Source organism: Nothobranchius furzeri, chromosome 14 (assembly GCF_043380555.1).
Source record: "Nothobranchius furzeri strain GRZ-AD chromosome 14, NfurGRZ-RIMD1, whole genome shotgun sequence".
NCBI lineage: Eukaryota > Metazoa > Chordata > Actinopteri > Cyprinodontiformes > Nothobranchiidae > Nothobranchius > Nothobranchius furzeri.
The window spans coordinates 2,110,192-2,126,744 of record NC_091754.1 but is presented as its reverse complement, the minus strand read 5'-3'; the positions used below and the strand labels follow the sequence as shown (position 1 = coordinate 2,126,744).

At 45.0% G+C, this 16,553-nt stretch overlaps 1 protein-coding gene across 2 annotated transcripts; it reads left to right on the top strand.

Annotated features, from left to right (window-relative positions):
* Positions 1 to 3,359: 3,359 nt before the first annotated feature.
* On the top strand, positions 3,360 to 11,724 carry LOC129164885 (piggyBac transposable element-derived protein 1-like). 2 transcript variants are annotated; one of them, XM_070544371.1, is made up of 3 exons: positions 3,360 to 3,763; positions 10,044 to 10,973; positions 11,061 to 11,724. In XM_070544371.1, the coding sequence occupies exons 1-3, from the start codon at positions 3,683 to 3,685 to the stop codon at positions 11,472 to 11,474; spliced, it is 1,425 nt and encodes a 474-aa protein (XP_070400472.1). In that variant the 5' UTR covers positions 3,360 to 3,682; the 3' UTR covers positions 11,475 to 11,724. The 2 variants fall into 2 exon arrangements, with proteins under 2 accessions (XP_070400472.1, XP_054602449.2); XM_054746474.2 differs by lacking the exon at positions 3,360 to 3,763 and adding an exon at positions 6,928 to 7,373.
* The last annotated feature ends 4,829 nt before the right edge of the window (positions 11,725 to 16,553 follow it).

Sequence of the window (16,553 nt, the reverse complement as noted above, 5' to 3'; positions counted from 1 at the left end):
AATACTTTGATAATTTTTTACTCAATTACAAGTAAAAGTACTTGCCTAAATTTTTACTCAATTTAAAGTAAAAAGTATCGTAAGCAAAATGTACTCAAAGTAAAAGTTACTTAGTTACATTTTTTTCAGCGTAAGGATGGCTACATCTAAGTAGTGCTAAATCACAACACCAGTTCACAATTCGCTCGTGTGTGTACACGCACACACACACACACGCTCAGCTTGAAGGAGGGATTTCTATCCAATCAGTGAGAACAGGACGTGCACATTGATTGGACGAGGTTTTTCTAGGATGGTAAGTTTCAATTGTGATTCAAATTATTCTTTATTTTGAAACAAAAATGTTAATTTTTAGATGCCATCGGTATGTGAGGTATCTCAATGTTCTCATGACAAAACTCTAACATGAGACTGTGCTCTAACCTGTCACATAACAAGCTAAATGAAAGTCAACATGTCAGATGGACCGTATGACAGCTGCTAACGTTGGCCCTGCCCTACTTTACCTCTACATTACAGTTCCTTTATCAATGTCCATCCTAGAGCTCCTCTCTGACCTTCATGCTTATTTAGAGCAGCTGATTTTTAAAGTTAGCAGAGTTCATCCTTGGTGGTGGGTTCACTCACTCATTTAACCCTTCACCACTGAAATCAGTTTGTTCATTCCAATCCTCCTAAATAATCCTCCAATCGTCCAACTGGAATCCTTAAGGGTCCCGTAACGTCCATCCTGTCAGAACAGGCCTTGGGAGCCCAGGTGTTACTAGAACTAACGGTGTCTCCTCACCAGCGTGAGCCTCCACACTGGGAAGGTTGGCCTCCAAACATGAACTTTATATTCATGCATTTATCTCCTCTTGTAGCACTTTAACGTGTTTTAAAAGGCGTGTATCATGATAAGTTACACCTCCCAGACCAAAGATAAGATAAAACATTATCATAAACACTATGAAGACGTCATTATGTATGAAATATGTTATTTTCCTGAGCCGTTACTGCAGCCTTGATATAAGATGCATGGATTTGATGAAACCATGCTGTCTCATGCAGTTCTATATGTGTAACACACACACACACACACGCACACTTACACACACACACACACACACACACACACACACACACACACACACACACACACACACACACACACACACACACTGCAGCATGTTAGAATATTTTGAATGACTAATTTAACTACACTGAACTGCTTTTGTAATAATTTAATCTCCAATTCTGGAGTAAAATAAAGAAACAAGCTAAATCATCACATATCTGTGGCATCAAGGAGCATCTTCCGAGTTCAAACACAGGGATGGAGCACAATGTTTACACCTGAACAGTATCAGGATGTTTTAACTCACAGAGACCTGCAGGTCTTCTGTTTTATGAGCAGAGCGCTGATAATCCGCTTGTTATGAGCGCTAAACGTTATTTTGCTGCTGCCGTGCGGAGCGGTGGAGAAACACAATTCAAACACGGAACCGAGTCCGGTTACCGAACCGAGCAGAATTCTGATGACGTCACACCGGTGCGCGAAGGTGCGGGATCCAACCCACAGGAGAGGAGGGAGAGAGGAGGTGAACAGCGAGTGGATCGACTGAACTGATGTCTTTGAGCTAAAGTGTACACCCCCACACCCCCCCACGGTTTAGATGCGGCGCTCATGCAGGTGTCTCTTTCCGTTCCGACGCGCCTACACGTAATATTTGTAATTTATTGAGCCTATAATTTATTTTTACTCAGTAACGGATATGATTTAAAATGTAGCGAATTACAATTCTTTTTTAAAAACTTACTCAAGTAAAAGTAAAAGTACAGCTTTTAAAAACGACTTAAAAAGTATAAATATACAAAAAAGCTACTCAATTACAGTAACGTGAGTAAATGTAATTCGTTACTTTCCACCTCTGGCTGTAAGGCTGGGATCAACTGACGACACCCGGTCGAACTAGCTACAAGCTAACCTGATGCTAACCCAAAGCTAACGCGGAGGTGGGAGCTAAGCTAACGGAGGTAGCAACCTAGCTACAACCGGAGTTAACTGTGCACAACACCAGAGCTTCTGAGTCAAGAGATATGCCGGGCTGACCGCTGGGTAAACCGGGTGGAACACAGAGGTCTCCGAGACCTCCACAAGCCGATAGCCCTCGCAGCACACAGAAGCCACGATCAGACAGAGATGCGCCGAGCTGCGGGGAGGAGAGAACCGGGTGGAAAACATCGGTCTCCCGAGAGCTCCACAAGCCGATAGTCAGAACCCAGCTCCACCAACATGTTATATTTCAACCCATTTTCTAAAGTGCAGCATTATGTTAAATGCACTGGGTTTTACCCTATTACATTTAAATTTCATGGTTAAACAGTACATGTTAAAATCTAAGCTCAGCTCGGCAGTGACCTAAAATACACAAATATAATTTTACTTACCGAAAAAAATGAAGTGGAGACTCCTTGGACGCTCTATTAGTGCAATTAATGCCACAGCAAGTCATTTTGTCCAACAATTGCACAAAAATATCCAAACAAGAATACACACACACAGAGACTCAACATCCCGGAGCAGTTTCCAGGCCAGACCGAGGCTCTACTGAGGCCTTTCCACGGAGCTAGCTCTGTGGTCACGTGGGTCTGATGCTCATTAATTATACAGAATTTTAGGCTTTTAATACACTTAAACAGAAGAGTGAGAAAAACATCCACCCCCCTCAGAGTTGTCATGAGTGTAAACTAGATCATTTAAACCAAAAACATGTTTTGGTACCAGGCTGTAAACATGTTTATTTCTGCTGTGAAATTGGTATTTTTAACATGAGAGTCAATGAGGATTTGCTCGCTTCTGACACCAGCCCCTAGTGGATGAGGGTGGAACTGCAATTTTTGGTACTTCCGGGTTGGGCCCAATTTCAGAGCCGCATTGTGGGGGCTTGGTCCACTCACACACACACACACACACACACACACACACACACGCACGCACGCACGCACGCACGCACACATCTCATGTTAACATCTCCTCTGCCTGCAGAGCTAATCTTTTCTTGCGCTGATGGCCCATTAACTGAAATGTACCATTACACATGGCCACATTTGCATTTGCCAGTTGCTTTGAGGGAAGCTAGATTCTGAGTTTCAATGTGCCAATGAATAGGTGATTAGATGTCTTTACCAGGTGAATGGATGCTTTTGCCACTTGGGGGAAAATTGTTTTGGGGAAGTGAGTTTCTGAGATTCAATGTGACAATCAATGTAATGAATAGATTTTTTTTTACCATGCAGAAACCATGTGGCCCTTGGAATAAAGTCAGACAACGGTCCAAAAGAATGAAAAAATTGGAATTTTTATTTTCTCACACAAGTTCCAATACTAGAAAAAAACAACAACTATATACAAAAATAACAACTATATACAAGTTTCAACAGCAGAAACATATGTTTCAAACTTTGCAGTCTTTGCACACCCAGTATCCATCATCCCTGTGTCACACCCTGTCCTGTCTCCCCATTTGGTTCAGCCTGTCTCTGTTGATTGCTCCCACCTGCCTCTCGTTTCCCAATCACCCAAGATCCCAGCCCTCTTGTATTTAAACCCCTCCAGTTCTGTGTCTCTTGTTGCCTCATTGTTTCCATGTCCTGTGTCCAGATATCATTAAAACCCTGTTGAGTTTTCTAGTTTCTCTGCATGCTTGCTTCCTCCCCACTGTTTGGATCCTTACCTCCGCTCCACTCACCAGCGCGTCCTGACACCCTGCATTTGGCACAGGTGAATCTTTGACATGCTGTACAGGTAAACTAGCTGCGATTCCGTTTGCAGCTGTTGTGGTTATTGACCAACAAATAATTTGTAAGCTTTACTTACTCTTTGGATTCATCAATAAAATTCGTCAATATGGAAATATTAACCGATTTATTACGTAATTAGGATATCTGTGGATATGCCTCGGGGCACCACCCCTTTTAACAGGGGAAAAACGAATCCAAACCTCTATCAATCTGTCTAAAGTTCGTAAAATTATTTTAATGAGCAGCGGTCATATTCTATCCAACACGGACAAATTCACTTGAGACAAAACTTAATTGGCAATAACATTTATTGACTAATATAATCACCTTAGCTCCTTCAAAGCACTAGCCAATCAATATCAACCAACTGATTTTATCAAACAAACAACAAGCAATGAAACCATGGAAGGATAATGTGAAGTAACAATCTTATCAGACCGGTGGGGTGAGATGGTAATGTGATCCAGCAATGGTGAGACTGCTTGATGATGTAATCAGGCAGAGATAGGCTGATTACCAAACTGGAGGGAGTTTTGAAAACAAAATGGCGGATCCTTTGTTTGGCTGAACAAAGGATCTAACTGTGTGTGTGTGTGTGGAATTTAGCTTGTCTTCCCAAACACGCACAATCAGTGGGTGTAGGACCCTGATCAGACGCGTATTTGGCGGTGTGAGCAAACGTTCACAGTAAACTTAATCAAAACACTTCAAATCGCTCCACAAAGATCAAGAAAAAAACCAGATCAGTCATAAAGGTAAATTACATATCCCAACAGTCTGTCAGCCTGGCCACAGCATAAACAAACTTAGATATTAAACAATACAAGAAGCGGAGCTTACTTTGAGATGGTCCGTCGGCGCTTTTGGTACGGAAGAGAGAGACCGTCTGTTAATTTAAAGCAGTCACGTGGTCGACCGCTTGTTTCGGACTATTAGAGAAGCGGGAGAGAAAGAGAGAGATGGAAAAAAGAAAAGACAAAAATCTTGAATGAACGAACACAAGGCGTCCCTCTGTGTCCGGGGCTGAGCAGATCAGGTGGCGTTGTTCCGTTGATCTCAGCAGCTAGGCCTCATGCACGTCCTGTCCGGAGCGGTAGGAGCAGAGGCGGGGGGGTCTCCTTACACCAGATGAACTGGACAGGAAGAGAGCGAGTTCTGCTCTGCTCCTCGGCTTTATAGACTCATCCAGCGGGCGGTCTCTATAGCGGTCGGTATCCACTGGCCGGTCAGACGTGGCATCGCGTGATGACATCATCAAGCTGCTGCCAGCTACAGAGGATCATGGGACATGGAGTCCCTGCTGGCGCTGATATTAACATGCTTTATTGTCTACGCTTCAGGGCGTAGATGGCACAGTCCTTTGGAGAAAATACTGCGTAGTAATTTTCTCATGAGGGCAGGACCCCAACACAGCCCTTCAGCACCTGACACTGGGTTGTCCAAACCTTCCCTGGTTCAGCAGCTGCAATAGCCTCAGAGCCAACAGGAGCCCTCGGGAGCTTCAGAGCCTCGTTCTGGGCCTCTAGCTCTTTGAGCTGCATGAAACGGCAACAGAGTTCCTTCGCAAGATGACTCAAAAATAGTCTTCTTTTGCCGTCCCATCCTGTACATGCCTTGTACAGGATGTAGGCGTTCACTGCCGCCAGGTCCAGGATGTTGTAGAAACCTGCTACCGGCCACCTCCGTGTTGCCGCTCTAACGGAATACTTTCATGCCATTTGGTCCAACACACCGACACCACACTGTAAAAGTAGAGAGTGAGAGGGACAATCATGGGTATATGTTATTTGTTTTATAGGCTTGTACAGTACATATCATAAAAATTGTATCACTGTTGTAAAATTATACACACATTCACATACCTTCATGTGGTCGTAGTCTATTATTGTGTTGGGCCTTCTCTTTGTGCCAGCTTCGATTGTAACAGCTCGGTGACATGAACTCAGCACACACACAGTTTTTTTTTTTTTTTTGGTGCATAAATTGTCAAAGAGACACCTCCACTACTAAGGACAGAAGTGGAGAATACCTGACGTTGTGCTGTGTGTTTAGCATGCTGAGGAAGTTCACGGCTAACTTTATTTATGGTGCCCAGTATGGTTGTTTTGTGCTGAAGCAGTCTCTGTGACAGTGCCAGTGAGGTGAAGAAATCATCCGTAGTTACATTTCTCCCAGCATCAAGAAATGGCTCCATGAGTTTCATGTCCACATGTTCTTCCAGCCGTTCCCCCTTCAGACGACTCGGATCCTTTCCCAAGTAAGGTGCTGCATTGCAGGCGTCCAAATCCGTGGCTACCCAGAACTTGATCCCAGATTTGTCCGGCTTGGTTGCAATATACTGGGTGAATGGACAACGAACCTTTGTAGGGAACAGCTGTTCATCTATGGTCACGTGTCGTCCTGGGGTGAAACTGTCAGCACAGTTCTTGATGAAGCATTTCCAGATGTCTGAGATGTGCCTTTATACACATTCAGTGATACAAAAATCCTCCCCCCAGGTTTACCCTGGCTTCCAAGTGCAAATCATGTTGCCCTTGCAGAACCAACCTGCACCCTTGCTTAGTGGCTCATCAGCAAAACAAAAGAAGGACAATTGAGCAAGCCAGGGGAGCCTGGAGCCTGATTTTGCACAAATTTGCGCGGGCTCAGTAAATCTAGTATTAAGGAGAAAAGAAGGAATTTTCTCAATCATATTTCCAAATAAATATGAGGCTTATGTCAATTATTCTAAGATAGTTTGGTTCAGCTGGCAGGATGAAGCAAAAAAGACTTCCAGACCTTTTCAGATCAGACAAAAGCAGGTCTCATGATCTTACTAAAACCTTCCGATTATTCATCCTTTCATCCGTAAATGTTTGCCTGACAAGAAAGAGGAGTAGTTGTTTATACACTTTCTAGTAAATCTGTAGAAACAGCTGTGTTCTCTTTGGAAAGAATGTTTATTCTCCCTCCAGGAAGGCAACAAAATCGCTGTCAGGTTTCAACAAGGAAAAGCCGGAAAAGCTGCAGCAGAGCAGAGTTTCGTTTGTTTTTAACCCTAGTTTTACTGAACCAATGCATTTTTTTGTAAAATCCCTTGCCTGCCCTGACCCCCTGGGGCGGTGCTTATTCTGCCATTGTTGTGCAAGCACACCAATCACACGTGGACCCACTGGCAAATTTACATTTGACTGAACACTTCACTACAGAGCTGTGCATCAAAAACAAGACCACAGAGGAGAAAGAGTCATTTCTCCTTGTGAGTCCTGAAGAAGACCACCAGAATGCCCTTTCGCTGGAAAAGCTACGCCACAAAAGATTCCTCTGCCCTGATGCAGAAAGTGGCTGACGTTGAATCTGATGGTGGAGAGGTTTCATTCACCACCGATGTCTCAGATCCATCATCTGACAAAGACTTGGAATCCGAAGTGGAAGAAGATGACACCAGCCCTCCACGAAAGAAGAACCGTGGTACGGGGATGAACGAGGCCGGTTCAAGTTTTACGGCAAGAGATGGCTCTGTCTGGGTGCAGCAAGAGGCCAGACGTCAATCTGAAGAAGTTCATGGCTCATCCTTCACTGGCAGAGCTGGACCCACAGAGTATGCAAAGGTATTTCATTGCACCACTATGTTGAGAGCTGTGCAGAAGGATTTCAGCAGAACCACACATATGAGATTTGGAAAAGTGAGGCTGTAGGAGCTGTAGGGTGGTAGTAGTGGTGTGCATCTCTACCTGCCTCACGATTCGATCCGATTCCGATTATCTGCCTAACGATTCGATTCGAGTCTGAAATGCATCACGATTCTTCACACAAAAATTTTCATTACTTAATAAAAGCAGAAGAATAGTTTCAATTTCTTTTTGATTTCGAAATCCCTGAAAAACAGAACATTCATCTATTCACTATAGTGAGCAGTAATGTTTAAAGTGTGCTGCCTATAATTACTTAAATAATATAAGAAATAATGTTTTTGGTATAGAGCAGCTTTAAGATAGAATACTACTGAACTTAAAAATAGTAAACAAATACTGTGTTAAGTGATTCTTTCACATCCAGGATCCCAAAACCGAAATTAGCCCAGACATCCGATTTAAATGTAACGGGTTCATCTTTGATTACTGGTAATGTTGGCCCTGTACCCCTGTCCGCCTTTTCTGTTTTACATTGGCGCTAGGGCAACGCAGTATGCATGTCATTGCAACTCTGCCCCCAGAAGTAATTATAAAACCTCAAAACTTTATTGTCTTGCATAGACATAGACCAGGGGTCGACAACCTGTTCCCATCAAAGAGCCATTATTACCCGTTTCCCACAGTAAAGAAAACACTGGGAGCCACAGCAGCCACGGCGTTGTGGGCGGGGCCTAGCTTCAGACAGCAGAGCGCTGCTCACAACAGGTGACAGCAGCCGGTACCGGTCGCTCGTGTACGTCAGAGTTATCTTTCATAAGACGATAATCAATAAAACGATTTATATAAAGTGGATCCAGAAGTTGTAGCCCGTCTCTGCCGACAACATTTAGATATTTTTCACCCTGTTGGTGGTTTTACTGAGCAGGCGCCACTTTTGTCATACGTTTCTTTTTAAAACATGTTTAGACTGTTCAGAATACAAATCCAGGCTCTGTCACGTTTGATTGTTGTAATTAAACTTTGTAGGTGGGGAAGGTCAGAAAAGGATCCGATCATTTTGTTTTTCCCTCATTTACAGCGACGGAGATAACGGTGCAGTGCGCCTGGCTCTGGTGGTAATCAAGTTAAATTATATCTCTTTGCAACAATTTTCACAAGAAAACAGAACAGTTAAAAGCAGGGCTTGTGTTGACCGGATAGTTCCCGTATTTGACCGTTTATTTTGACGGAGAAAGAATAGAAAGAATTACCCCGACGCATGCAGACAAACTGACACTTTATTCGTTTCGCGCAGATGTAGCTAAATCACTTAAGAAATTATTCCCTTCTGAGCTGGACACTGAGCTCAGCGCAGCTCGCTGTCAGCGCGTACGTACAGCGCACAGCGAGCTGAAGTTGTGGAGAGGGGCTTGGAGCACGTCACAGAACCAGGGCGCATGCAGGAAGATTCCTCCGACTGAAGCGAGACTTGTCACATAGAAAATGCTCCCTGATTATGAAACTTTGGCTGAATAGTGCTTGTTCCTGTCTCCAATGTGGCGACACATCCAGGAGCTGAGGAGAATCCCAGAATTTCACATCCTCGTCAGCTCAGAATGCGCCTATATGATTACGCACAAGCGTGATGCGTCAACCCGGTCTCACAGTAAGACTGGGTTGGACCCGTTCAGGTTTACGCAGACAATCTTTATATTTAGAATTAGCATACAGATGTAAAATTTATGCAGTAAAATATAAAGCATTTTATTTAAATATCCATTCGTTATTTTACAAGCACAGAGAGCCGCATCAGATGGATGGAAGAGCCGCACGCGGCTCCAGAGCCGCGGTTGCCGACCCCCGACATAGACATAGAACTTATGTCACTTATGTCACGTTGCTGCATCGATGCGGAATCATGCACGGCTGAATCGCGATGCATCTTAGAATCGATAATTTTTCCCACCTCTAGGTGGTAGCCTAGCGAACTAGACCAAATTATTGCTTTGCAAAGTTTGTAATAATACATTTATTTAGTCTGACTTGCCAGGCTAGTAGGGTGGGTGAATGAGCGGAACCAGGTTGGATCAGACACATACCCCTCCCCCAACCCAGTCTCCCTTGCTCCCCTTATCTCTGACCCAGTGCAGACAGTGGGACACAGACGACCTCCAGCAAATAAAACCATCACCTCCCGCCCGATGCTGCTGCAGAACGCTCTCAACTCCTCTTTGTTTCCTGATCTCTATTTAAAATTAGCGCAAATAGAGAGTGTGTGAAATTGTGTTTGAATATGGAAGAACTTCGCGACGTTTCCATGTCACACACATAAGTTTGGGTCACACTCTATGGATTTGAGCTGGCAATTTCAGTAAATAAATGCAGATGTGGCAAAGTTCACTAGTAATGAGTGTGTTTGCACAACAACAGCAAGAGAACAGTGGCGCTGAAGGCCTGCACAAGCTCTTGATGTAAAGTATGGAGCGATTGTAGATGTCAGCTATAATTGTGTAGCACTTTGTAATCGTAGCATCAAGGTAGCTAGTAGGCTGGGGGATGAGTTGAGCAGGAGGGATTATGTCGCAACACCAAGTTAAGTAATCACAACATAAACCACAGTCGACGGGATTCAAGTCAATTTACCATCATCTGTTTATCGTCTCACAGCGTAAAGTCTGCAGTGTGTTGCAAAGCTTCCTGTGCCTGATTGACATCGGGATGCTGCTGACCATCAGGGAGTGCACGGTCCAGCAAGCCCGCAGAACCGACCCCAACTGGAACCTGTCCCACAATGAACTGATGGCTTTCATATCTGTTCTGTTTGCCAAAGCAGTCATGTGTCAAGTTGGTGCCATGGTGGATTGCTGGTCAGAAAACTTTCTGATACCAGCAGTCAAGGAAACAATGTCCAGGGACCGCTTCACTTCAATCATGGCAAACCTTCGATTCGACACCAAGGACACCCGTGCAGAACGCGTGAAAACGGACAAGTTTGCAGCAATGTCAGACGTCTGGTCACGCTTCACTAAAAACTGTGCAGCAAGCTTCAGCCCAGGACAACACATTACAGTGGACAGACAGCTTTTTCCAACAAAGGTCCACTGTCCATTTACAAAGTTAGTCACTGGCAAGCCCAACAAAGTTGGTATTGAATTCTGGATGGCCACAGATTTAGAGACAAAGTATGTCTGCAATGCTGTGCCTTACTTAGGCAAGGATCCCAGTCGCCCCCGTGGTGAGTTGTCAGAAAAGGTTGCAATGCGCCTCGTGGAGCCATTTCTTGATGCCGGCAGGAATGTCACTACAGACAGCTTTTTCACATCGCTCTCACTGGCGCACCGACTGCTTCAGCGCAACACCACCCTTCTCGGAACAATGACTAAAGGTCGACGCGAGCTTCCACCTCCAGCAAGGGACGCCGCGGCGCGAGAACAATTCTCCACGTCTGTGTTTAAAAGCGGCAGTGTCTCACTGACGGTCTACGCTCCAACAAAAAAGAAAACGGTGTTTGTTCTGAGCTCCATGCACCAACACGTGGTGACCGGGGATGACGGGAAGAACAAACCAAACACAATAACAGACTACAACTATATGAAGGTACGTGATGAATATAATTATTATCTAGTTTACAGCTGTTGTTTGGAAATAAAGTACATATACTCATGTCTCTGTGTTGTTTTACAGTCTGGTGGCGATGATGCGGAACAAGTGGCTCGTAAATACTCCGTACGCACAGCAACACGCAGGTGGCCAGTAGCGGTATTTTATAACATGCTGGACCTGGCGGCAGCAAATGCCTATGTGCTCTACAAGGCATGCACAGGGTCCACAGACACAAGGAGACTCTTTCTGCACCATCTAGCCATGGAACTCCGAAGTGGATTCATGCGGGAAAAGGCTTCTGCTGCCGCCGCTGACACTACTGCCGCCACTGCTGCCGCTGCTGCGCTGCACAATCTACCCAACTGGACAACGCAGTGTCAGGTCCGGAAGAACTGCAACAGAAATCGCAGCAGGTTTTGCTGTGTGAAGTGTCACAGGTACACCTGTGCCAAGTGTAGGGAGCATGAGAACTGGGTCTGTGAAGAATGCAAATGAACCTGTTTGTAAAAGGCAGAAAGAAGAAGCAAGTGGACTGAAGCCGTGAAGACATTATTCCAGAGGAAAATGGTTGATTAGATGAACATGCTGGAGAGATGATCCGTATGTGTACAAGCATGTGCATACTCATTCTGTGCCACCATGAGCCATGACTCACCTTTTGTAGAACATATACCTGGACATTACAGACGAAGTCTTTTTGGTTGGTTTTTCTTTATTATTTATCAATAAAACACACTTTTGTTCATTTTGTGACAATCTTTTACGTTTGCGGTTTATTCAGTCATTGTGGTCACATGCACACTTACTGGCATCAGGTCGATCTCATTGTAATAAGGTGAGTTTACATGCGCATTAGAAAACCAGGGTCTCAAATAAAGTTCGTTCCACCCCTGCACAGTGGGTGGCAGGGGTTGCATGACTTAATTTTTTTTTAAGTCGACAGTCAAGTAATGAAAATTGAGTCGACTTCGACTAGTTGTTGATGACGTCATACACCTGAAGCGGCGCGCACGGGGGGGGGGGGGTTGGATCGCTGGAGTTGTTGACAATTAAAATTGCGTACACATTTTCAAAGTTAAACACATTTCTTTTAACAACGGTAGTTTCTGCTTCAGCCCTCTCCCCCCTCCCCCATGCAGCGGCCACAAACTCACTGATGCGCCTGCAGCTTCTCGGAGTTCCTGCTGCTCTAAACATTAAAATAATTATTTCATTTTCTGTTCCTCACTTCTGATTACCTTCAATGGTGTCTGTTTGTTGCAACCAGCAGGTACAAACACTAAGGCCCTGTCCACACGTAGCCGGGGATCTGCCAAAACGTAGATAATTTTCTACGTTTTGGCCTGTCATCCACATGAAAACGGAGACGGGAAAGGTTGCATTTTAATGAAGCAACAGGTGTTTTACTAATAAGGCAGCTATGATTTTAAGCAGTAATGTCAGCAAAACCAATTTTTCTCTATCACTGACAGTTAGCTTCTACTAGCCAAGATGTTTTCTGCTGTTTCTAACAACAGCCTTCCCCGTCACAAACCAAGATGAATGATAATCTACAGTGTGACGAATCCAAGCGTTTCCATCTATCTTCTCAGTTCAGGAGATAGGGGACTGCTTCTCCATCAGCCTACATTTCAAACTCTGAGTGACTGATCATGAAAAATGGTTTCTCAGTGAACTCGCTCTTTCATGTGTTTTCAGTATTAGACCCAGACTTTGGCCCAAAGAGACCGAGCTCAGAAGGAGGAGAACACCAACTCACAAATAGCTGCCCAGCGGCAGAAAGATGGTAACTGGGATTCAGGCCCTGTCCACACGTAGCCGGGGATCTGCCAAAACGTAGATATTTTTCTACGTTTTGGCCTGTCATCCACACGAAAACGGAGATTTTTCACACGAAAACGGATCTTTTTAAAAACTCCGGCCAAAGTGAAGATCTGCGTTTTCTCCATTTTGGGTGTCTGCGTGTGGACGGACAAAACCGGAGTTTTAAGGTCCGCAACGTCACTTTCCGCGACAAAAAAATGCTGACATCACGTGTGCGACCTGTGTTTACACTAGCCGACAGCATGGATGCCCTCAGAGCTGCGCTCGCTTTATCAATGGTCCAAGCACTTTCTGCTTGTTTGTTTTTGCAAGCGGAATTACTGCTCCTTGCGGAAGACCACAGACGAAGGACGAGGTTAAGAACGGGGGAAGTACTGCCGCCTACAGGTCTGGCATGTCCTTAACAACGTATTTATCCGGGTACGTGTGGACAGAGTTTTCTTTTAAACGAGGTGGTGTGGATGCAAGTTTTTGGAGGGGCGGATATTCGTTTTTAAGAAAAACCCGGCTACGTGTGGACTAGGCCTAACTTGTTTTTATTTGACTATTTTTCTGTCCTGTCTGTTTATTATCTTCCTGCATCTCCTCTCAATCCTAAAGAAAAACTGCTACCTGGGTTCATATATATTCACCTCATGAGTTACCTTTGAACTGCAGTTCTAAAAGATCTACCGACCGCTAAAACAGCGGAGCGCTCGCTGGCCGCGAAGCGAGCGGCAGCGGAAAGCGGGGGCGGAGCGCAGATAGTGGAATTTTGGGGTAAGTTAGGTGCGTCACCGGAGGACAAAACAGGTGATGCGCCCCGATCCACAGCAGCGAAACGCATCAGGCACAAATAATAGAATAAAAGACAGAAAACATAAAAGGAAATGAGCCGACAAGAACGATCGTGTGTTAAATTAGTTTTTGAGGTGGCGACACCTGATTTGTGGCCGTGCTCAGGACGCAGATGTCTGGAGTGCCTCAACAATCAGAGCTTTGCATGTGCAAGCTGGTTAAGGTTAGGATGGGGGTGAGGGGAATGCTAAATTGCAAGAGGGTAAACGTCACAGTTTGGTTAAATGTCCGTTTTATGCCGGGTGTCAGTACCGACGCTCTGGCACAGCGCGTTGCCTCCCGACGCGCTGGAGCTTGTCACCTGCTGACAGCAGGCCAGGGCCAGCTCTAGGTAATTTGGTGCCCAAGGCGAGACTGCCCATTTGCCCCCCCCCCCCCCCCGCACGCACGCCTCTCACCCAAACCCAAGTCCACACATTGGAAAAAGCAACTCCACAGTTATTCCTTAGTTACTAATTTTTATTTTAAATATTCACACAGCAACTCTGTAAAGTCAACAGCCTGAAGAATAAATGTAAGCTTGAAAGATAAGTAACCTGGGAATATTACAATAACCGACAACTCAAAATGTTGTGCAAATGGCATGGGGGGGGGGGGGGGGGATACTAAATCAAAAGCAAAACTCAAATATCAAAGTGTCCTCATAAAGAAAGTTCTACTTTCCATTTTGTTCTACTGCTGTGGCCAATCAGCAGGATCCATGGGGCCAGCAGCTCATACACACACACGCACGCATACACACACGCACACACACACACACACACACACACACACACACACACACACACACACACACACACACACACACAAAGCAACTTAACCCTCTGATGCATGAATTAAGAACAGTGCCACTTTCATGTTCAGTATTCTTCAGTCATGTGCAGTGATGCTTTTCATTATTTTTAATCTTACTGGACTTTTTATTTTATTGATCTTTTTTAATCTGTTTTGTGAAAACATGAATACAATTATGAAAAACAGGTGAAAGTGAGCGCGTCCATGGGGAATATTTGAAAAACTTATGTCTCACTCTCAGGTGCTCTTCAGCATCAAATAAAATGTAGAATACGAGGAAGAAGAACCGGTGATCTGAGGCACTCTGAGGATTTCATTTATTAAACAAGGAAACGCCGACGCGGGACAGCGGGGACTCCCCCGCTGCAGCCGGTCAGCGGGGGAGTCCCCGCCACGGCCACGGTGGTGCCGCCCGCCCGATGTGTTGGACAAAGTTGAAATTTTGCTACACCCACACCTAACGTTCTTCTGATATGAAAATATTATATTCATATTGTATGCGTACTTAAAACTTGAATGGAAGTTCATAAAAGGCTGCAATCATGCTCCAAAAAACAGTAAATAATCTTACATTCTTCATCATCACAGTGAGACTCAACAGGTGTAGAAGACAGCCCCGCCCCCGTGGTGTCAACAGGTGTAGAAGACAGCCCCGCCCCCGTGGTGTCAACAGGTGTAGAAGACAGCCCCGCCCCCGTGGTGTCAACAGGTGTAGAAGACAGCCCCGCCCCCGTGGTGTCCACAGATGTGGCTGCAGATATTGTCTCACTGCATCTGGACACGACGATTCAGAAGTAAAATGAATGGGCTAAAGTTACAGATACTGTATTGTGTGTGTAAACAGCTAGCGAGGGTCCGTCCGTGGACCGTGCATGGCAGGAGAGGCAGTTAGCTACAATGCTAACGCAAAATGTTCCTTTGCCAAATGTATAAAGTCTACATACCTCTGCTTTGGGCCCGTTTTTATTCTTCCTCCTTCCTTCGCTTTGGGAATGCTGATCCCGATGGCTTAGGTGTTCTTTTCATCGTAAAATATCAAACGTTTAAACGCGACAACAACAGGATGTCCTACAGTGCCACCCACACGTGATCTACGGCGCCCTTAACGGTCAAATGCATCGAGCGGTGGCTCAAGCGGGAGCTCGTCATGCAGCCAGATCATTAGAATTTAAATATTAATGTTTTAATTTCATGTCATTTCAGAGGGGAATTTTGAGTATGTAGAGAGTGCATTTCATATTACAAACATAAATTTAATAAACTTCTTTTTTTATTTTTTTTTATTTTGCGCCCTATCCATCAGATGGCGCCCCAGGCAGCCGCCTGTGTCGCCTGTCGCCAAAGCCGGCCCTGCAGCAGGCTGCTGTCTTTTCCATGGACTGCATCTTATTATCACGTGACAGCGACTAGTCGATGACAGGCATAAAAAGTCACTATAGAGCGGTGAAGTTGACTAGTTGACTAGTTCATACAACCCCTACCACCCACTAGGGGTTGTATGAACTAGTCACTAGTCAACTTCACTATAGTGACTTTTTATGCCTGTCATCGACTAGTCGCTGTCACGTGATAAAGACCGACAAGATGCAGTCCTCGGAAAAGACAGCAGGTGACGAGCCCCTGCGCGTCAGATACCGATGTGCTGTTCCAGACTGTCTGTATCTGACGCCCGCGGTAAAACGGACATTTGACCGAATTGTGACCTTTACCCTCTTGCAATTTAACCTTCCCCTCACCCCCATCCTAACCTTAACCAGCTTGCGCATGCAAAGCTCTGATCATTGAGGTGCTCCTGAGTACGGCCACAGTAACATTATCAAATCAGGTGTCGCCACCTCAAAAACTAATTTAACACCCGATCGTTCATGTCGGCTCATTTCCTTTTATGTTTTCTGTCTTTTATTTGTGCCTGATGCGTGGAGCGGAGCACATCACCTGTTTTGTCCTCGGTGACGCACCGATCACTGATGCGGCCGCCAAGCAGCGCGCACTCCGCTGTTTTTGCGGTCGGTAGATCTTTTAGAACTGCAGTTCAAAGGTAACTCATGAGGTGAATATATATGAACCCAGGTAGCAGTTTTTCTTTAGGACTGAGAGGAGATGCAGGAAGATAATAAA